This window comes from Phascolarctos cinereus, unplaced genomic scaffold, assembly GCF_003287225.1.
Source record: "Phascolarctos cinereus isolate Bilbo 61053 unplaced genomic scaffold, phaCin_HiC Scaffold_5;HRSCAF=322, whole genome shotgun sequence".
Lineage (NCBI taxonomy): Eukaryota > Metazoa > Chordata > Mammalia > Diprotodontia > Phascolarctidae > Phascolarctos > Phascolarctos cinereus.
In genome coordinates, this window is record NW_027555958.1 from 265973777 (window position 1) to 265995429 (window position 21653).

The 21653-nt window shown below is 44.4% G+C and overlaps 1 protein-coding gene across 4 annotated transcripts; it reads left to right on the forward strand.

The window, feature by feature from the left end:
• The first annotated feature begins 25 nt into the window (after positions 1 to 25).
• On the forward strand, positions 26 to 20219 carry TMC8 (transmembrane channel like 8). Of its 4 annotated transcripts, none has more exons than XM_020965917.2 (17): positions 26 to 130; positions 3993 to 4202; positions 5310 to 5458; positions 6769 to 6918; positions 8861 to 8943; positions 9699 to 9835; positions 10294 to 10441; positions 11067 to 11237; positions 11765 to 11904; positions 13372 to 13498; positions 13874 to 13971; positions 14813 to 14996; positions 15824 to 15954; positions 16047 to 16205; positions 17387 to 17465; positions 17654 to 17821; positions 19524 to 20219. In XM_020965917.2, the coding sequence occupies exons 2-17, from the start codon at positions 4042 to 4044 to the stop codon at positions 19536 to 19538; spliced, it is 2100 nt and encodes a 699-aa protein (XP_020821576.1). In that variant the 5' UTR covers positions 26 to 130; positions 3993 to 4041; the 3' UTR covers positions 19539 to 20219. The 4 variants fall into 4 exon arrangements, with proteins under 4 accessions (XP_020821576.1, XP_078011946.1, XP_078011947.1 ...); XM_078155821.1 differs by lacking the exon at positions 19524 to 20219 and adding an exon at positions 3255 to 3488 and having other exon boundaries at positions 40 to 130; positions 17654 to 19517; XM_078155820.1 differs by lacking the exon at positions 19524 to 20219 and having other exon boundaries at positions 17654 to 19517.
• The last annotated feature ends 1434 nt before the right edge of the window (positions 20220 to 21653 follow it).

A 21653-nucleotide genomic window follows, 5' to 3' on the forward strand; every position in this document is an offset into this window, starting at 1 on the left:
CCCTGTCCCCCTCTCCAGCCTCACCTTCCCCCACCCCCAGCTTACTATCAATTCAGTAGAGTAAGGCAGACATGCATCACAGACAGAGAGACATTGCATCAGGCTGTGCCCAAGGAACACAACAAATACTGTGAGTATGGGGACAAGAGGGGACTCCGAAGGGAGTTATGAGAACAGGGACTGCTCAGATTGTGAGCAAGGAGCTGTGGGGTAGGCAGAAGGGAAGTTTAGGACCCCCAGCATGGTCAGATCAGAGCAAGTCTACCTCTGATCTGGGGACAAAGAAACTCCCACCTAAGTCTCAAATCCCCTTACCTCAGCTCAAGATGCTTTCTGTGCCATAACTATGCGAGAAGAAAATATGCTTTCAGCTGGCGGAGGTAAAGAAAGGATCTGGGCGGGAGAGGTTAGGAGTGCAGGGAGATAACTTTCAGTTCACTCCATTTTCCTTACCCTTAGAAAAAGACTAATGTGAGAGAAGTCGGAGGGATGGAAAGACAAGCAAAGGACAGACCTGGGAAGTGTGGGCCCATCCCAAAAAAAGGGGTCCCTGATATTTTGAGGACCCAAGACTCTACATCATCTACAATATTACCCAGGTCCCTTGTATCTGTGGCCTTTTTCCCAGGGTAACTAAGTTTCCACCCCTAAAGAGAAAAATTAAGTCATGGAAGTAGAAAGCAACTTGCCCTCATCCAAAGGACAGGCCCCAAATCCTGCTGCCCATGGGAATCCTGAGCTTCCTGTTTATCTATTGCCTCCTGAATTTGATTAGTCTTACCCATTGTCTGTATTAGAGTTAAGCCCTTTCTCCTCAACTTAAAGTTGGAGAAACTGAAGGCAATGAGATCAAGTGACTTTCTTTAAAAAAAAGTTTCTAAAAATAGAAAAAAAAAAGTTTTACTGATACCTTTTGTATTTGCATCACAATCATTTCTTATCTCCTTCCTTATTGAACCCTCTCTTTGTGACAGAGAAAACAGTTTAGGAGTTAGGGCAAAAAATAATGAAATTGCATAGGTAGTAGTTAAAACAAAGTATCCTAACTAGTTTCTAACTAGTTAGTTGGCCTCTAACTAGTTTGCATGATGCTAAGAGCAAAGACCTAAAGACTTGGTCATCTAGGGAGAACAATAAGAAGCTATAGCTTTCCCCTTGGATTCTACTTATGCATATTCACTTAGATAGAGGTCAGGATAGAGGGCAAGAATTTAATATGGATCCTAATATTAAGGAGAAAAAGGTTTCAATTTGCCAATATGACTACAAATGCATGCATACGGTTCACAAAGGAAAGTTGGCACTGTTACAAAAATTCTAAATTACACATATAATGGAAGCAGGGGTAGAGAAGTACAGAGAAAAAAAAGGCATTTCGGGATCAGTGTAATGGTTGGGGTTCTAACGGCTGTCCTTTGGGAGAAGCAGGTCTGTTTCCTTATCTCTTCTCCACAACCTTCACTGGTGTTTCTATTGTCAGTCGGGCAATAAGCATTTAAGCACCTGTGCCAGGCACAACTCAAGAGTTGTTTCCTTTTAATGTCTTTCCATTTACGTTGTTGTCAGAATTGATAGTATTCCCTTGATTCTGCTGATTTTGTTCTGTCAATTCAAACACATCTTCCTCCATTTCTTTGAATTCCTTATGTCATTTCTAACTGTACGATATATTTCATTATATTAATATGTCATAGGTTTTTTCCAGACATTTCCCACTTTCCCCCCCAGTTCTTTACTATCATTAAAAGGACTTCTGTTACTGTCCTTGAGTTTCTTAGGACATATGCCCAATAGGGGGATTGACTGAAGGAACGAATGAAAGACAAAGCATTTATTTATTTATTTATTTATTTATTTGTTCATTTACTGTTATTCAGATTTGAACTCAGGTCCTCCCGACTCCAAGGCCGGAGCTCTATCTACTGCGCCACCTAGCTGCCCCTGACAAAGCATTTATTAAGCATTTACTGAGCACTTGGAATGATGAGGATGGGATCTAGACCCCAAAAAGGAAAAACCCTGGACTTTCCCACCTGGCCAAATCTCTGGCTATAATCCTGTCAACTAGCCTTTCATTGTGGCTAAACCCAATCTCCCAATTCTCTGTTACCCTTAACCTAGCCTAGCTCTCCATTGTCTTACCTCTCTATGGCCCCCTGCCATTTCCCACCCTTAATCTCAGCGATGCTCAATTCTCCGTGGCCATGTGGTCCAGGTTCCTGGCATTCTATTACCTCATAGACTACTTGGCCACTCCTAGATCCCTCCCATAATCTCTCTGTATACAAGGTCCATCTTGTCTCCATTAAGATGCTCAGATTCTTATAATCTAGCCACTGTTCAGATTTTTACAATCTAGCCAATAGATCACAAGTGCTCAGATTCCTTAAGAGTCTGGCCAATATGGCGGCTCTTTAATAAACCTTGTCTTTGGCCAAAAGAAGGCTTGGGTCGAATTCTTTCGGACAGGACCCATGTGTCATGATTTTGGGGTTCCAGCACCCCTAAACCTCTAGACTTCATCAGGAATACAAATAGGAACAGCAAGGTGGGCTCTACTCTCAAGGAGCTCACATTCTTTTTTTGCAAATTGAATTTTTTTCAATGAACAAAAATGTTCTTTTTTTCCCTTCTTCTACCCCCCAATGAAAAAGAAAAACAAAACCCTTGTAGTAAGAATGCATAGTCAAGTAAATCAAATTCCCTCATTCACCATGTCCAAAAAATATTTCAGGCTGCACTGTGAGTTCTGTTATTCTAGCATGTTTCATCATAAATCCTCTGGACCAGTGTTTGGTCAAAAATTTTAAGTCTTCCACAGTTGTTTGCCTTTACAATGTTGCTATTATTTAAATTGTTCTCTTTCTGCTTACTTCATTCTGTATCAGTTCATGCAATTATTTCCAGATTTTTTTGAAACCATCCCCTTCATCATTTCTTTCAGCACAATTGTATGCCATTACATTTATAGAACATAATTTGTTCAGCCATTCCCAAGAGCATCCTCTTAGTTTCCTGTTCTTTGTCACTACAAAAAAAAGCTTCTAGAAATATTTTTGTATGAATGAAAAGTAGCTCATATTCTAATGAGGAAGGCAACACACAGAAGGTTTCAGGTGCAAGACACATAGGTCCTTAGGATGTAGCAGCAAAGCAGATGTAATGCCTCTTTTTTCATCTTAGTTCTACTAATCAAATAATATCCTATTCTGATGTTCAGCCAAAGACTCTCACAGAAGAACTTTGTTTTCTAGGTTTCTATAGCTGTGGCTGCTGAGGAGGGAGGGGTCAAAGCACCCACAGAAGCAGTCACCAGTTTGAATCTCCAAAGGGATAATGACTTCTTGGGATACTGACTGCTAGGGCCAGGCAGAACCATGAGCAGTAGTCTGAGGAGCACTGCACTTTGGGGACTCTCAGGCTTACCTACCTGTTGGTGGCAGTTGGCAGCTGGTGTTTGAGTTGGCAAAGAATTGTTCAATCAAAGGGTAGGGAAAGTTTGCTCACTTTTCTTACATAATTTCCCACTGATTTCCAGAATTATGAGACCACTTTAAAGCTCCACCAACAATGCAACAGTGTCAGTCTTCTGACATTAACTATTCTCATCTTTTTTTTCATCTTTGCCAGTTTTCACAGAGTCAGGTAAAACCTCAGAGTTGTTTTAATTTTAATTTCTCTTTACCATTAATGATTTGGAGAATATTTTCATGTGGTGACTTACAGTTTGTGAATCTTTTGAAAACTTCATTTTTTGTTACTATTTATTTTGGGGGGAATGGATCTTGGTGTTATATATTTGCGTCCAGGTGACTTTTTTTCTTAACCAGACCTACAATTTCATTGGTATAAGCAACTTCCTTTGAGGAACTTCTTCTGTCAATGTTTCTTGAATGATTCCCTGCACTCTAGACCCTTAGTTCTCCCAGCTTGCTCTCTTCATGACAGTATCAAAACCCTGAAACTAATTCTATTCTCTATCTACTCCTCAGGTGAGTACTCAGAGCCTATTCATCCTTTGGGGTCAAGGCTTCTACAGAGATGGCCTCTTTCCTTCTGAGGCAGAGGTCTACCCAATCAGATTTAGAACCTCCCGAATCACTGGGTGAAGTACTCTGGGAGGAGGAGGTGGAGAGAATATGCAGCACCAAGGTAGCACTACAGGCACTGCCCTATGCCATGATGGACAAACGGCTCATCAGGTGGGTTTTCTAGGGAATCTCCTGGCAGAATTAGTGATAGTGCCCAAGAGGCTTTGCTGTTCATTAGACGGCATCTCCAGCATGAGTGGAAAGTGGAGGGGCTGTTCAGAAAGCTTAAAGGAAGGAATATGAGAAAAAGAAAAAGAATCGGGTGCAGAGAATGGGGTGGGGGATAGGTAAAGAAATAGAGAACAGAGGAACAAGCTTGTGGCACCAATCCTGAGATGACCAGCTAGCTCAACTTAATAAACATTTATAGCTAGGTTCTAATTAGTATGAATATTAAATCCCCTGCATAGATTTGAATTTGCACCATTCAAAGATATAATTGTATGAAATATGGCAATTGGTTTGAGCCCAGTGGAAATATGTAGGGCAAATTCAAACAAGGGTTTGAATTTTAGGGGTTTCATTATTTAAATTTATCAAGACCTTGCTGTATTAGGAACTTTCTGTGGGCAAGGCCCTGGGGACCCAGAGACAAGAACAAAGCTGTCATTTTGCTCAAGGAGCTTATGTTCTGCTGAGGAGATACAACAGAAAGGGATTGTGTGACAATGGAAAAATTATGAATTCTAAAGTCAGAGGAGCTGGGTTCAAATTTCACCACTTACTACTTTTGTGTCTTTCGGCAAGCCATTTTCTTCAAACTATTAAGTGAAGGTGTTCCAGTTTTAGCTCTATGATCTCATGTGTACCAGGGGAATCAAGGTGAGAGATTATAAATAAATGGAAATCAGGAAAGGTTTCATGAAGGAGTTGATCCCTGAGTAATTAGCCTTGAAGGAAGAGAAAGCTTTTGAGAGGCAGAGATGAGGGGGGGACTGCATTCTGCACATGGCAGATGGCCTATTCCAATGATGTGTGGAGGGAAGAAATAGAATGTCACATTCAGGAAACAAGTAGTTGATTTTTTGCTGGAAGATAGCATTTGTCTAGAAGAATCAGGTGGAACGAGAATGTAATCATCCCCTCTCTCACCTCCTTCCAATGCCAAATAATTTCAGAACCTCCTTTGTCCTGGAAGTAGGTAGAGAGCTTAGGAAGGTGAGAGGCAAGAAGCTGGAACTTAGAGGTGTTCCCTTCACCACCATCCCTTTCTCCCAGGCACCTCCGGGAGCCAGATGGGGTAAAGACCTCTTTCTGGGAACAGTGGAAGAAGAAATGGCAACGTGTCCATCAGCAGTTCCTGGATGTGAGCCACAGGCTTATGGGGATCTTTGGGCTCTGGAAGACTGACCTCTATGAGATTGGCGGTAGGATCCCCTTCCCCTTCCCAAAAAAAAGCCTTCCATAATACTTCTAATTGTCTTCCCCCCACCCCTGCCCATCACCGTCAGACAGGGTAGTCTCAATGTCCAATTCTGAACGTGGTGTGGGAGCATCACCACATAGGTCCTATTGATCAAACCCCAGATTTACGGAGGCACAGTCTGGACTCCTTCTGCCAATCCACCCCTTCCAGTCAGTTCCCAAGACAACTAACCCCCTTAGGCAAGAAAAACTCTGGGTAGCTATTCTGGATCCAGTGAGAGGAGCTGTGCTCCCGATTCAAACTCATGTCAAATCCCCACCAATTAACCTGAGGGAAGCTGCCCATAGGAGCTATGGCCCAGGCCTGCTGCTGGGACTCAGGGAGGTAACCTTCAGGACCGACTTGATGCTCCAAAGACCTAAGGCAAGTAGGTGAATTGCCACTACCCTTTCTGGTTCCCCTGTCTCCTCTTCTCCCTCCTCCCAGCTTGAACTTATGCTTTGGAGCCCCCTCCCTTTTGGCCCTTTTGAGTCACCTTTCCTACTTATTTTAATCTTATGTCACCCAGTATAAAAATGAGGGTGGCCATACTGTGATGCTGTCCAGAATTTATACACCCCTTCCCAATCAATAACAGTAATAACAACATTTACTAAGTGCCTTCTGTGTGTGGAGCCCAGTATTGGGCACTGGGGGTGGGAGAGATACAATTTAGCTATAGATGGTCTCTGTCATTATGAAGCTTATATGCCTCTCAGGTGATAGTGTTGCATGTGGAGCTCAGTCCTTGGCCAGCTCTATGCCTTCGTACCTTCTCCACCCCCCCCCCACCTGCCCCTACCATCCTCAGTCTAAGGAGTAACAGGTATGGGCAGAAGTCTTCAGGGACCCAGGGCTTCTGAAAAGGCCTTAGTCCAAAGGAGGTACAGGGGTTCAAGTCCCACCTCTTCTGATACTCCCTCTCCCATATACATATGCTTTGAAAAGCCCTACCCATTGCAGTAGCTTCTACCCAAAGATGAGTTGGTAAATATTTAACAACCAGCTTGGGGGTAGGGGATGTAATATGCATATAACATACTTCTCAGTTCAATGTGAATTATTAACATTTTCTCCATCACTTTCTTAAGTCTAGCCAATCAACAAAACAATAAATGAATTCCTGATTTGTGTAGCATGATTTCAGAGGTGTCAATGTTCACACTGCAAATTTAACAATCAGCTCCCCAGAAGTAGAGCTGGCTCCTGCAGGTCCCTGGGCTCCTCACCCTATTTGCTCCAAGCCATCTCCCCCACTGCTTTGTCCCACAGGGCTCTTTGGCACAGGGATCCAGTCCTATTTCACTTTCCTTCGTTTCCTGATGGTCCTCAACCTGCTCACCTTTCTGCTGACCTCCAGTTTGGTGCTGCTGCCTCTGGCCTGGCTCCATTCACCTGAACCAGGCCCTGCCCTCAACACCTGTGAGTAGCTGCTTCAGCCTCCCCAGTCCAGTTCCCAGTCCCTGACCCCAGGTTCTATTTTCCCTGGCCTGGTCCACTCTGGAGTGTCCTGCTTTGGTAGGGAGGTAGGAATGGAGGATATCGGCTTCCCCTGCACATATTCCCCTAGCTAAGGTCAAATCACCCTAATATAGAAAGCTCAACCTTTGAAGAAATAAACAAAATATCTAGAGATTACCAAGGAAAACAATATATTGAAATATAATTATCAGAATATTTAAAAAAAAAAACAAACTTAAGGAACCCAGGTTAAGAACCCCTGCAGAGGGTATGAGGGTATTTGTTCAAGTACCAAATGGTTAAGAAGCATTTGGAGGAGGGGAGGGGAGAAGGTCCCGCCTTGTAGCTGATCTGTAGTGGGTAGCATCAAGGAAAATGACATCAACTGCCCCCTAAGAATGTTTGTCTAGTGACCCCAAGTTATAGGAATTGGTCGAGCCTTCTGAGGGGTGATGGTTCTATCCTGCCCAGGTGATAATAATAATGATGATGATGATGATGATGATGATGATGATGATGATGATGTATATTGTGCTCACTATATACCAGATACTGTGCTAAGCACTTAATAATTATTATTAATTATAATATTTATAATATAATATTATATATAATATAATAATTATTAATAATAAAATAATTATTTTCTCATTTCATCCTCACAACCTTACAAGTGCATGTGCTATTATTAATATATAGGTGCTATTATTAACCCTCATTTTATAGATGTGGAAACTGAGGCAAACAGGTTAACTGACTTGCCCAGGGTCATACAGCTAGTGAGTATCTGAGGCGAGATTTGAACATTTCACCCACTGCACCATTTCACTGACAGCTCCCACTAGTTTCAGAAGTCCCAGCAATCCCAGACATAGCAGATCAGAACAGTCCTTGGGGGAGACTGCATTAGTGCTTTGCTTTGCATCTTACCATGTGTCCCCATATACCTGAGCAATTAGGCATGAGACTGAACAAATAATAACATCTCTTCAGCTAACAGGGCAACATGATCTAATAGAGAATTGTAGTTAGGGGGCAGCTGGGTGGTGAAGTAGATAGAGCACCGGCCCTGGAGTCAGAAGGACCTGAGTTCAAATTCAGCCTCAGACACATAACACTTGCTAGCTGTGTGACCCTGGGCAAGTCATTGCCCAACCAAAAGACAAAAAAGAGAGAGAGAGAATTATAGTTAGGAGGCTCACATTCAAGCTCTGGCCCTGGTGTTAACTAGCAGTGTAACTTTAGACAAATCATTTTACCTCTCTAGGTCTCAATTCCTCAATTCCTTCAACTATAAAATGAGGGGGTTGCTGTAAGGTCCTGCCTAGCCCAAGCATTTTTCTGTAATCTGTGATAATCAGCTTTTCCTGCTCAACTTTCTTCTGCCTCCTTTGGGCTAAAAGGGATCTGAATTGGTGAGGTGATATTAGAAGAGTGGAGAGGTGAGGATGCTATGTCACCTTGGGAAAATTTTTAAAAGCTTCTGCCATTCTACTCAGAGCCCAAACTAGCAGTTTTGTTTGTCCGGGGCAAATAGCACAAAATGTATCCTAAAATCAATTATTAAGACAAATTCAGTTGTATGAGGAGGGTTTGGGATAGTACTAAATAGTTCGGACACTTCATGGCACAGGCTTCATGAGGCCACTGAGGAGAGGGGAACAAAGTAGAGCCAGGTTAAGGAGAAGCTCATCTGAGGGGCAGCCAGATTTGGGGAAGGAAGAGCCACACTCTGGTAACTTCCTTTTTTAACTACCCAGATGCTAACCTCAGTTGTTTCTACACTGCTAAAGGACTGTTAAGTATTGTCATCACCCCCTAAATTGCATCATCCTGGAGCAAAGCCCTGATTGCCCTGCCCTAGTTATGCACCACTTTCTTCCTAACTGGCATCTCTTTCCAGCATACCATTGCCCTACCAGCCGTGAGCCCCAGCCCGATCTGAGCCGAATCCACTTGCACTTGTGGGATGTCTTCACTGGCAGGGTGAGTGTGACTTTGTCTGAACAGAGGAGTGGAGAGAAGGTGGGAGAAGGGAAATCTAGGTGGAAGCAGCTTTAGGTTTTTTGTTTTTGTTTTTGTTTGTTTGTTTCTTTTTTTTTTAGGTAACTGGGGTTAAGTGACTTGCCCAGAGTCACATAGCTAGAAAATGTGTCAAGTGTTAGGTCTGTGGCTGGATTTGAACTCAGGTCCTCCTGACTTCAGGGCTGGTGCTCTATCCACTGCTCCACCTAGCTGCCCCCTGGAAGCAGCTTTAGGCTAACAAATTGAGCCCCCAAATCTTTTGGAGATGTTGGGTCAGGGTGGCCAAAAAAAGCATAGACATATTTCTAGGCAGGACCAATTTGTCCAGAGGCTCAGGCCAGAATGTTCTCATCTTTCTTAATACTCAACAAAAGATCAGGCTACTCCATAGGCCCCTGTACATGTATCTTCTTATCTTCCAAGAAAAATCACACCCCGCTGGGGCAGCTAGGTGGCGCAGTAGATAGAGTCAGGAGGACTTGAGTTCAAATCCAGCCTCAGACACTTGACGCTTACTAGCTGTGTGACCCTGGGCAAGTCACGTAACCCCATTGCCTAGGGCCCCCCCCCAAAAAAAAGCAAACAAAAACGAAAATCACACTCTGCTCAAAGCCTGGCTGGGAGAGGGAGATCATGATTAGGCTGAGGGATAAGGAGGAAAAAATCTCTTGGTCTCTGAGATCAGGTCTGCCCCTCCTTGTGCACCCTTTCCCCAGGCTCTCAGCAACACCTACCTTTTTTATGGTTCATATCGAATGGGGCCAGAGAGTGATTCGCAGTACAGTGTTCGCCTGGCCTACCTCCTCAGTCCACTAACCTGCCTGCTTCTCTGCTTCTGTGGGACTGTACGACGGTGAGATTAGAACTCATGTTCCCTACTTCTCCATTCTCCCACCCCAGATCTAGGTTCCTTCTCTTCCTGAAAACCTAGCCCCATTTAGCCATTAATCTTACAGACCAAATCCATTTGTGCCTGTTGGCATCTTTTCAGGGCTGCTCAGTGACCAAAGGGATGTTACCTACCTCCAGCTGCAAATCCCCTGAATGCAGGGACCCTGTCTCCTCCTCTGTATGCCTCCCCATCTCTCTCTGTTCAGTGCCCAGGGAAGGGCTGTGACCAGAAGTCTCTTAGTCTGGGGGCTGACAGAATAACTGCTTGGAGGTCTACAGAAGAGAAGGCAAAGTCCTGGGGCAGTAGGGACTTGAGAGGATCTGAAGCACTATTCTGCCTCCTTCCTTCCCCTAGCTCCCAAGACACACGCACACGTACATGCGCACATGCATGCATACATATATACCTCTTCTGTCTAGCATGGTGAAGGGGCTGCTCCATAAGCGACTGCTGAGCAGGGATTACAGGCCCCGACTCAGCAGCAAGGTGTTTGTCTCCTGGGATTTCTGCATCCGAAGCCGGGAAGCTGCCACCATCAAGCAACACAGCATCAGCAATGAATTCAAGGTGCCACGTCTGGGGTCCGTGACTTTGATAGGGTGGAGAGGGCAGTGCTTACGAGGGAAGCAGGGGAGAGGGCTAATCCACCCAAACACCTCAGTCTGGGTATATGTGAAATGAAGGTTCTTGATGAAGGCTGAGCATTCCAGAGCTAGAGGCCACAGAGAAGAGGGAAGTTTTGATTTCTTAGAACGTTATTAGTGGTTTTTGCATCTAGGCAAAAGACATAAAATATTCTCAAGGTAAGTGGCAGGAAATGTGCCTTCAATTCATTTAGGGAGAGTAGTGGTAGTGAAGATTGTGGAACAATAAGAGGCTTTGCATGGTGTGGGGAGATGGGTATTAGTATTAGGGGATGTAGCTATACAGCAAGGAGATGCTGCATCTGCCCATGTCCCCACCAGGACCCTACTCCTATTCCTCACTTAGAGTTATCTCAAGAATATCTCTGTACCAGCCCTAAACATGATTCTTTTCTGTTCCTGTTCATCCCCTCAATTATTTCTGACCGTGTGCCTATATTAGATACAATACAATCCTTTTGCAGGCCACAGCCTTGCAGTGGTCCCCATCCTTGCCCAGCCCTAACCGCACCCCCTCCCACCTTTATCATCTTGTGTCCCCATTTCAGATCGAGCTCCAAGAGGAGCAGCGCACCCTGCAGATGCAGCAGCAAACGAGAAAGCAAAGGGCCCGACAGCTTCTTTCTTATGTGGGACTCAACATGATCATAGGACTCTTGGTGGTTGGGGGTATCAGTGCCATCTACTGGGCCACCAAGTTTTCTCAGAACTATAAAGATGTGAGTAATGGTCTTCTCCTTCTTCATGAGGGTCTGTTGTTAAGCCCACACCTCTTCTGGAAACCAGCCTCCATTGAGGATAATCAGAATATTACATGATAATATAATGATGGGGGATTCTCACTTTAATCCCTGTAATACTTCATCGTGGCATGGATTCAAACCAGGATTCTTGAAAGCTGTGCCATGAAAGCTCAAGCTGCAAAAGGTCCTCCCAAACTGGCAGAGTCTGTATCAGTTGTCAAAAGACTAGCTAAGTTTGGATAGAATCATTACCAGAACGCCGACTTTTTTTTTGGGGGGGGGGAACCGTAGCAATTCCTTGAAGACCTTCTATCGAGGCATGGAAGCGATTGCAATTTGAATTAGTGAAAGGTGTAGCCACACAGTAAATTTTTATAATATGGAAGTATGAGGCATCCCCTTCCTTCCTCCTTTGTCTGCCCTCTGTGGGTCCTCTCACCCTAGTGGGCATCTTGTTTCCCAAGTTATCCCATCTTAAACTGCTCACCCCTTTCTTCTCCTAGGAGTCTCTCTCTTTGCTGCTTCAGTACATGTCACCTGGAGTCATTTCTCTTGTCAACAATCTGGGGCCCCTGTTGTTTGGATTCCTGGTCCAACTGGAGAATTATCCCCCCAACACCGAGATCAATCTCACCCTTTTTTGGTCAGTACTACTTTGGTAAGGGAGGATAAGACCCCTGAGCTTGAGTTCAAAATGTTGGTGTCCAACAGGTCTATCTTTAGACCAAAGACAGAGAGACCTCCAAAAAGAGGCTCCCTGAATTCATGCCTGCTATCACCCAAGGATCCAAAGAAAGGATCTACTTTTTAGATTGTAACCTTAGCACCTCAGTTCTTTCATTCCTTTTGGTTGCATTCCTCAGTGGTAAGCCATCGCCATGTTATACTCAATTACCTATTTATTGTAACAGTAAACTACTTGATCATAGGAATCCGAGGGTACAAACATAATACATAGAAGAAAATTTTAGTTATATGGTAGAATTAGAGACCAAACAGATCTAGCTTAAAGTAGAAATTGTACTCGGGATTTTCTTGAGTTCTAAATTGTTTCTGTCCAGTTTTCCAAGTTTGGCCCTGCCCAACCTGTCTTTCTCTACCTGCCTCTCTGATAAGTTTGTCTCATGCTCAAACTTTTGTATTCAACACAAGCAAGAGCCATCCTCTCTCAGCTCTACTGGATGCTGAAGAAACAAGGTCCTTTCCTTTTTGGTTTTCTGGGAAGTTGTACAAGTCCTAACCAACTCATATTTTTAGGCATATTGCTTAAAATGCCCCAGCTCTCCTCAGTCTTTCTGACTAATGTATGCTTTATCTTGTTCATACATCTTCCCAGAACTATCTTGTCTGGTCCCTTATCACATGCTAACAATTAATAGCGTATGTATTAGTATCTGACATATGTAAAATGGCTTTACCTCTGCCATAATACCAGCATGACTGGGGAAAGGGCTATTCATCACAGCTTCCCAGTTCTTGAAAATAATCCTTGAGAGGCTGGCTTCATAAATAACAGCTATTTTATTCTCCCACCAAACACCCCTGGGTGCCATGGTCAGAGACCATGGGTAACTCATGAGTATTACCCAATGTAGCATTTCTTACAACTTCATATGTTCATATCCATGTGATCTGTTGATCTTAATCCCTCCCATGAGACCCAGACCCTGGGACATTATTTCCTTGAGATCCTCCGGGGGCAGGTAGGTGGTGCAGTGGAACCTTGGAGTCAGGAGGACCTGAGTTCAAATTTGACCTCAGACACTTGATACTTACTAGCTGTGTGACCCAGGGCAAGTCACTTAACCCTGATTGCCTAAGTAAACATTTTAAAAGTTTAAAAAAAAAAGAGATCCTCTAGGAAAATAGTATCTCAGAGGTGGGTCTAGACTCTTTCCAAAGTCAGAGGGTCACTAGAAGTTGAGAAGGGTGGTCTCAGTCTCAGACATGGTAGGGCTCTGAAGGACCACCCTGACTTCACTTTCTACTTTCATATAGAGTAGGTGCTCCCTAGATCTGTGCTCACCCAGTCTTAATGACCGCGACATTCAGTGGGTACCCCCACAGGCTAGGTTCCCCCTTCTTCACACTATGACTTGCACTCCCGCAGGTGCGTGGTTCTGAAGCTGTCTAGCTTGGGCATGTTCCTTTTTTCACTGAGACAGCAAGCAGTGCTATGTTCTGGCAGAAGTGACCATTCCAGCTGTGAGCCCCATGGTTATAATCAATGTGACCAGGTGACAAGCACCTCTGGCTGAGGTGGAGGGGAACCTGGGGTGCTGCTCCCTTTCCCTTAGAAGCCAGGGAAGTTAGGCATTGCAATTGGTCAGTGATAGGACTCAGACCTAGCCTTTGTGCTTCCCTCGGTTCTTAAGACCTTTTCTTTTGGCTCCCCTGGCCTCCTTTACAGACTGTGTTTTGGCATGACACCTAAGGCTCACATCTCCCCTCCCTTCTCCATCACTGACCAGACCAATCAGATCCTTGACTTCAGGGTTGGGAAAGTAACATCAGCCCACAAGTGAGGATAGTGCTTCCTGGGTGCCCCTTTTCTAGAGACAGTGTGGAAAAGGGGGTGGGTCACTGGAGTTCTCTCTGTTTTCTACTTCCAGTGCTGGGAGAATTCAGTGGGTCAGGAGTTATACAAGTTGAGCATATTTGACTTCTTCCTCATGCTGGCCTTTGCCTTCCTGATCACCCTGCCAAGGAGGTAAGAAACCTCACCTCCTTATCCTACCCTGACATCATTGCTCTGGGAGACAAGGAAAAAGAGGCTTAGGAAAATGTGTCAGGGGCTAGAGAGAGTGATGGGAATGTTTACCTGTATAAATATGGACAGGTATAAATTCACATTTATATGAGTGTATATGTGCATCACAAATCTGTATCAAAATGTGTATATAACTATGATTAGTATAGGTGAGGAGAGATGGAGGGAGGGAAAGAGAGAGAAGGATAGAGGGAAGGTAAGAGAGAGAAGGATGGAGTGAGAAAGGAAAAGAGGGAAAGAGAAAGGGAGAGAAAAAGGAAGAGGAGAGGAATGAAAGAAGGGAGAGAAGAAGAAAAGAAGAGAGAGGGAAAACAGAAGAAGGGAAAGAGGGAGGGAAAAATAGAGGAAGGAGGGGGCAGCTAGGTGGTGCAGTGGATACAGCTCTGGCCTTGGAACCTGAGTTCAAATCCGGCCTCAGACACTTGACACTTACTGGCTGTGTGATGCTGGGCAAGTCGCTTAACCCCAATTGCCTCACACACAAAAAAATGTGGGGGGGGGAGAAGGAGAGAGAGAAGGAGACAGAGACAAAGAGAGAATGTATGTGCAAAAGCATGAGAAAAATATGACAGTATCTAGGCTGCCCACAAGAAACTCTATGCTGTCTATAGATGCCTTTTTGACCTTGGACAAGCACTTCCCCCCACTGGGCCTTAGTCTTCTCAGCTTTGACGTGCTGCAGTTTCACAATTTTAAGTAAGAGATGAGTATCTCTTGCTTCTTTGCACCTATGATGCCTAGGGGGTACTCAGTGGTACCCTTGTTCCCCACCTGACTTCAGGCTGCTGGTAGATCATCTCTCAGGCCAGTTCTGGGTCTGGCTGGGCAGAGAAGAATTTCTGGTACCCAAGAATGTGCTGGACATTGTAGCTGGACAGACGATCACCTGGATGGGACTTTTCTACTGCCCCCTACTGCCTCTGCTCACCAGCATCTTCATCTTCTTCACCTTTTATGTCAAGAAGGTAAGAAGCCATTATTGAAAAGGGAATAAGCATTTATACAGTGCCAACTAGGTTGCAGTGTAAAGTGCTAAGCATTGTATAAATATTATCTCTTTTGATTCTCCTGCAAGGTGTGTTGTTATCTCCATTTTACAGATGAAGAAACTAAGCAAACATTAAGTTATTTGCCCAGGGTAATGCAGCTAGTATTTGAGACGTGATTAGAATTCAGGGTCTTCCTGACTCCAGGCCCAGAGCTCTATCCACTGTGCTACCTAGTTGGGGAAAGGAAAGGGAAGTAGAGAAACATATAAAGATCAGGTAAATTTGAGGCAGGAGCTCTAAGGAGATGATTAGGTAGCTATCCTTAAGGCCAGGCAGGGGGAAATAAGAAATTAAACTAGAAATTTTTTTCCTGGACTAAATTAAATTGAGAATAAGTGTCCACCTGACAGAAAGAACAGTATACTGTTTGTAGTAGTACTGTGTCCCAGAGAGTACTGCTCAAGCCAATGTGTACTCGGACCCTAGGGGGTGAGAGGACAGGAAAAGGAGGTAGGAGGAGAGCCCTTCCAAGACAACAGTGGAGACGAAGTGCAACTTCCCCATGTTGGTTCCCTGGAGCAAAGCCCCAGTTGCTCAACCCTAGTTATGGCTCTGGAAGAGATGGTTTGCCAAGAATCTTCCCCTCAGCAGAAGAGAGAAGCCAGCTTTACAGGCTGTGGTGCTTTAGCAAATGTGAAGACATTGAGCAGGGAAGTCGCAGTAAACATTGGGTTATGACCATTCTGCCTTTTAAATCTGGGAGAAATATCCTGCATAATCTCTCCTCTCTCACCTCCCTATAGTACACTCTCCTCAGGAACTGCAGGCCCTCCCCTCGCCTCTTCCAAGCCTCCAGTGCCACCTTCTTCTTCCAGCTGGTCCTCCTGCTGGGCCTCCTCGTGGCCTCTGTGCCTCTGCTCTATGTCATCAGCAGGTAAGAAGTCTCAGGGGTAGGAATGTCCCTTATGGGGGCATCTGTCCTGCTCCAGCCTCCTTGATTTTCCTTCTCTACCCTTTCCTCTGCAGCATCCCCTCCTCTGTAAACTGCGGCCTTTTCTCCAACTACTCAGCACCCTGGCAAGTGGTTCCAGAGGCCATGGCCTTGCGACTCTCACCATCAGCCCAGAAAGTCTTTTACTACTTTGGTTCCAATACCTTCTGGTACCCCATCCTCATCTTACTTAGGTACTGCCTCTGGATCAAAGGCGGGGAGGGGGTGCAGGAGCCAAAGCACAGCAAGCAGATGTACCTGGAAGCTAGTACATCCATGACAGCTAGAACTGGTTTATCTAAATATTGTATTTTCCCTAGTGCCTAGCACTGTTCTCTGTACATGTAGGTGCTTGGTACATGTGCTTTAAATGAATGAATGAGGGGCAGCTAGGTGGCACAGTGGATGGAGCTCTGGCCTTGGAGTCAGGAGGACATGAGTTCAAATACAGTCTCAGACACAAGACACTTACTAGCTGTGTGACCCTGGGCAAGTCACTTAACCCCATTGCCTAGCCAAAAACAAAAAACAAAAACAAATAAATGAATGAATGAATGAGTTAAATCAGCCTGATATGTGTGAAGACGGGAAACTGAGACTGAAAAAGAGTCTGAGGATCAAAATTTCATACAGGAATTCTATACTCATGGGGCCCCTGAAATAATTATAGAGCTAGAGAGAGAGCCGTTTTTCCACCCTCTTTTCATGAAGATCACTGGGCTCTGTGAGTTGCCAATCAAGCTAACTAGTGACAGTTTTCATTATTTCTTCTTGCCATTCTGGCTACCCTGATGTTGATTTACATATGCACCACCTGGAGATCAGAGATGAGAGAATACCAGAAACTTCCTCTTCCTTCCCTTTTCTTCTGTGGGCCTCAGTTTAGCCATCTGTAAAATGAAGACTGGCCTCTAAAGTAACCTTCTAGCTCTAAATTTATGATCCAGTAATCATTTAAAAAAAAAGTCATACAAAATGTGCTTTGTTCTAGAAATAAGTCCAGATCCTAAGATTGTGGCTTAGTACCACTGAATACTTTGTAAGTAATTGGGAAGAGATGAGAAGGGTGAGGCTCACCTCTATTTTGTAGCCTATTGCTCCCAAATGCCCCTTTGGGTTGATTTTGACCCTGCTGAAGAGAGAAGTCGGGGACCATTGAGAGAAAAGAAGGAGTGGTCCATTATCTTGACTATAAAGCATGTTTATATGATACAAATCAGCACCTGGAGATTTGAAGTGACTTCAGATGGGGGAGGAGTGTGCTGCAGCAGGGAGGTAGTGGGCTGAGATGAAAATGGCCAAGGGAAGGGAAGCTGTGTCCAGGACTGAATGAAGCCTAAGATTTGTTACTTTCTGCTTTCCTGTTTCCTCAAAGCCTTACACTGACTGTGTGCCTCTCCCAATCCGGGGCCAACAAAAGGGCCATCAAGGGTCTCAGGAGACAGCTGCTATGGGTGAGTGTGGTGGGAGGGTGGGAGGCAGGCCCTGGAGGGGCTCTGAGGCAGGGAATGAGCTAGTGTTGGGACCAGGGACTAGGGGGTGGATCTTAATCTGGAGTCATGGCCTGAGTCGGGAATTAAGCAGGACGTCACTCCTTAATTACCATTTTATCTGAGTGCCCATTCCTTGCCTCTCCTTTTAGCAAGTACGGGAAAAATGGCACCTGGTGGAGGATCTGTCACGACTGCTGCAAGAGTCAGGAGGGTCTGATTCTTGGGGGCCTGAATCTCCTAGTTCCCGATCTTCCCGTCCTAGATCCTTCTGCCCTGGATTCCCTTGTCCTGGATCTCCCAGGTCCAGATCATTCATGGTAGGATCTACTCATTCTCAGGTCACTAGCTCCTTCTCCTTTCTTTGATATACCTGCCCTTAAGTTCTAGTCCACTAGTCTCACCACATCCACATTTCTCTTTCTTAGCATTCCAGAACCCTAATCCCCAGGGAGACTGAGATGAAGAGGCCTCAGCTGTGACCTTTTTACCCCAAAGTAGGAGGTTCTAGGTCTAGCCTAAGAGGAACTTCTCTGGGTGATCAAAGTTCCTGATCTCCCCTCCTAATCATAGCACTTTTTTTTTCATTGCATTGTGTTTTGAAATCATCTACCTTTTTTCTCATGTTGGTTGGTCACCCAACTAACCTCGCCTAATGGAGTCTCCCTCTCTGGGCCAGAGACAGGACCTGGAAGTATATACTGTATATGCATACATTTCCATACATGTGTATGAATCAATGATAAGCATTTATTAAGTAAGCTCTCACTATATACTATATACTGTGCTGTGGGGATACAGTCCCTGCACCTTGCATTCTAAGGGAAGGGAGAGATAACACGTGAAGGGGAGCTAGAAAGGACAGGGGCGACTATACATGTCTTGCAAATATCTAAGAAATAAGATGGAGGCCTGGTTCTGGGCAAGAGCTTATCTATCAGAGACCATGGTGGTCCTGGGGTAGATGGTCAAAGAGATATAGACTGAGTGGGCCAAAGAAGACCTAAATTGGGATTCCCACCTTTGCCACTGATTTTGAACAAGTTATTTAACCCTCAAAAGTGTTTCCGGATCTATAAAATTGGAGGTAGTAATATTTTCCTTCCACCTCAGTAGGATAATTTTGAGGATTAAATGAGATTTTCTACATGCACACAGTGCTTTGTAATCATAAAGGCCTTCATAAATGCCAATTGTTGTCCTTATTATCCATGAGTCAGAGAAGTCTAGGAAGTTTAGGTAGAATTGGAGGGCCCCAAGTGAACTAGATAACTGGTCTTCGGCAGACCTGAGCCCCTCTTTAGATGGAGGACTGAACTTACAAGATTTTCCTGGAAAGCTGTGCCCAGAGATATTCCAGTCTCTGTTGCCATGCCCACTTAAGTCAGTCACAAGTCTGCTGCCCCAGAGCTCCAGACTTCTGTAATGGCCACACTGGCTACCACTTTTGCATTATCTTCCTCCTTGATATCCTCGTGACTGAGAAAGACATGGAAGAGGACTAGAGTGCTTTAGCTCAGCCTAAATCCCAGACCTCCTGCATCTTCTATGAGATAGCCCTGGGCTAACATACTTGGGTGACTAATGCAACATGTTTTAGGTTCTCTCATTAGTCAAGTCAACCACACCCAGGCAACTATCACACCCTGCTTCACACTCACTCCCCCTCCCCTTTTCCTACCCTGTCTTTATTCCAGGTTGGGTTAGGATAATTGAATTCCTTTCAGTCCTTGTCATGTTCCTAAGAGCTAGTACATGGCCAGGTTAATTGCCCTGAAGTTTTAAGCTTTGAAGCATTTAGTATCACCGGAAGGGAAAGGATGACCTTTGTCCTATATTCCTGCTGCCTAGGCAAAATCCCAGCTCTTTGATGTGTCTAAAATGGGGGAGAAGTGGTATTATAAGTAAAATATTTACCTAACAGAGACCTTTCTAGGAAATTACTTTGTGAATCTTAATGCTCAGTGAGTTGGTAATCTATAGCCTGCACATCATCCTGTTGTCTGAATTATCTTCCCCTAGGACCCTGGAAAATAAAGATTTGGGGAGAAAGAGACCGACAAAGTGGTTTCTGATGATTATCTATCCCTTCATAAGGAAGCTTATGGCATGCTCACTCCATTTGGAGAAGAAGCCACTTGATGGGATGGAGTAATATGAGATCTATTCACTGCTATGCAGAACTAGCTATCTCTTCTTCCATTACCTTTGAAAAGAGGACTTGCTGATAACAATGCAAGCAACAGGGCATGGGACTTGAACAGCAGGCTGTTCAAGACTGAGACTGCTGGAGACTTGTGCTGCGGAAGCAGTAGAGCCTGGAGCAGAGATGGAGATTAGAATATAAAAAGAAAAGATCCTGAGTCCCAAGACTGGCTGTTGTGATTTCGAACTGGGCTGGTGAGCTAGCTGGACAGGGCAGGTCGATTTCCTTTCACTGTTATTCCCTGTTTTCTATTATCCATAATCCACAGATAGAATCACACACACACACACACACACACACACACACACACACACACCCCTTGCCTCCTTCCCATTTTCCTTTCTATCGTCTATGTCTATGAATAATTAAGGACTTTTGCCTGCCACCTCCAAAGAACTAGGAGGGCAAGTGGGGAAAGGTTGGTGAGATAGCTTCATGTGGAACATGTGAACCTTTTACTTTGTCTTTTGTTGTTGTTGTATTCAATAAACTCTGTGATCATGTCGTGTTAAGTATCTGAGTTTCTGCGGACATGGGAGAGTGGTGTCCAAAGAGAGTCGAATTGAAGGAGCAGCTCAAAAGCCATCCAGACATGGGGTGAGGAGAGAGGCTTTAGAGTCCAGACATGGAATAAGGACTCTAGAAAATAGATTTTATATTTAAATATTTTGAGAAATATTTCATTTAATTCCTTAGTTTAATTCCATACCTACCCAGCATAGCAGCTTGATGCCCCATAGGCTCAGCAACATAGAAACAGCCTATGCATTTGCAGGCCAAGTGCCCTCTAGTGGCCACAAGGGGTACTGCAAGTCTTTTAGGCACGCAAAGCCCAGGCAACTGGGTTGCTGGCTTGAGTAAATCAATCAATCGATAAACATTTATTAAGCACCTACAATGTGCCAGGCAACGTGCTAAGTGCTAAGGATTCAAAAAGGGACAAAAAAAAACCAGTCCCTGCCCTCAGGGAGCCTACAAATCTAAAGAAACACAACCAGATAGGCACCTATGTTGACTCACTAGATAATTAATATGGTGACGTATTGCCTTTTTTTAGGTTTAAGGAAAACATCATATGAGCCTATTTAGACTGTTTTCAGTGACATGAATTATTACTATTATATGTGTATATTCTTGAGCCAAGAGCAGGACTGTATTCACCCAGAATCCTATCCCTTAGTTTTCACCCAACATCATAGAATAGTTTTCATTTTCTTGTTCTTTTCCTTCTTTTTCTTTTTGCAAATTCTTTTTTTTAAAGTTAATTGGGGTTAAGTGACTTGCCCAGGGTCACACAGCTAGTAAGTATCAAGTGTTCAGTCTGAGGCCAAATTTGAACCCAGGTCCTCCTGACTTCAAGACCAGTGCTCTATCCATTGCGCCACCTAGCTGCCCCTTTCCTTTTTTTTTTTTTTGCAATGGAACAATCAAGATCTCAGGAGAAATCTCTGCATGTGTTTAAAATACCCCAAATCCACATACCTGGGTGTTGGTACTTGCTATAGGGTCAGAGAAGTCCAGTGATTCTCTCCTGACCCTAGAAGAAATTCTCTTCAACCTGGAAAGTAGGATTGGACTCAGAAGTATCTTCTTATTTGCCTATTACTCAAATTTTAGAGAGACTTAGGAAATAGGGGGCACCCACACTTGGAGATGGTGATAGCCAAACCATGCTAAAACTCATGACTATAGCCCAGTAGGTCCGAGGGTGATGACAGGAAGCCTGGGCCATTCACAACCTCAGGAGGTCATGACAGAAGGGCCAGGCCTATTAGGTCAGTGACCCAGCTGGAATATCATGCTTTAGGAGAAATGGGAGAAGTGGTTGTCCATGGAACCAATGATGCCAATTACTGTAGAGCAGGATGCTATGTATATAATTGGAGAATGCTGTTATGAGTAGCTTATGACTTCTGTGTTTGTTATGCAATATGCTTTTATTGCTG

What these genes read in the sequence shown, in the direction of transcription:
- TMC8 (XM_078155820.1), top strand. Translation starts at nt 4,042, where the DNA reads ATGGCCTCTTTCCTTCTGAGGCAGAGGTCTACCCAATCAGATTTAGAA. An exon ending in GGGATGTCTTCACTGGCAGG is followed by an intron (nt 8,944 to 9,698) that starts GTGAGTGTGACT and finishes CCCTTTCCCCAG; the next exon opens with GCTCTCAGCAACACCTACCT. An exon ending in TTTCTCAGAACTATAAAGAT is followed by an intron (nt 11,238 to 11,764) that starts GTGAGTAATGGT and finishes TTCTTCTCCTAG; the next exon opens with GAGTCTCTCTCTTTGCTGCT.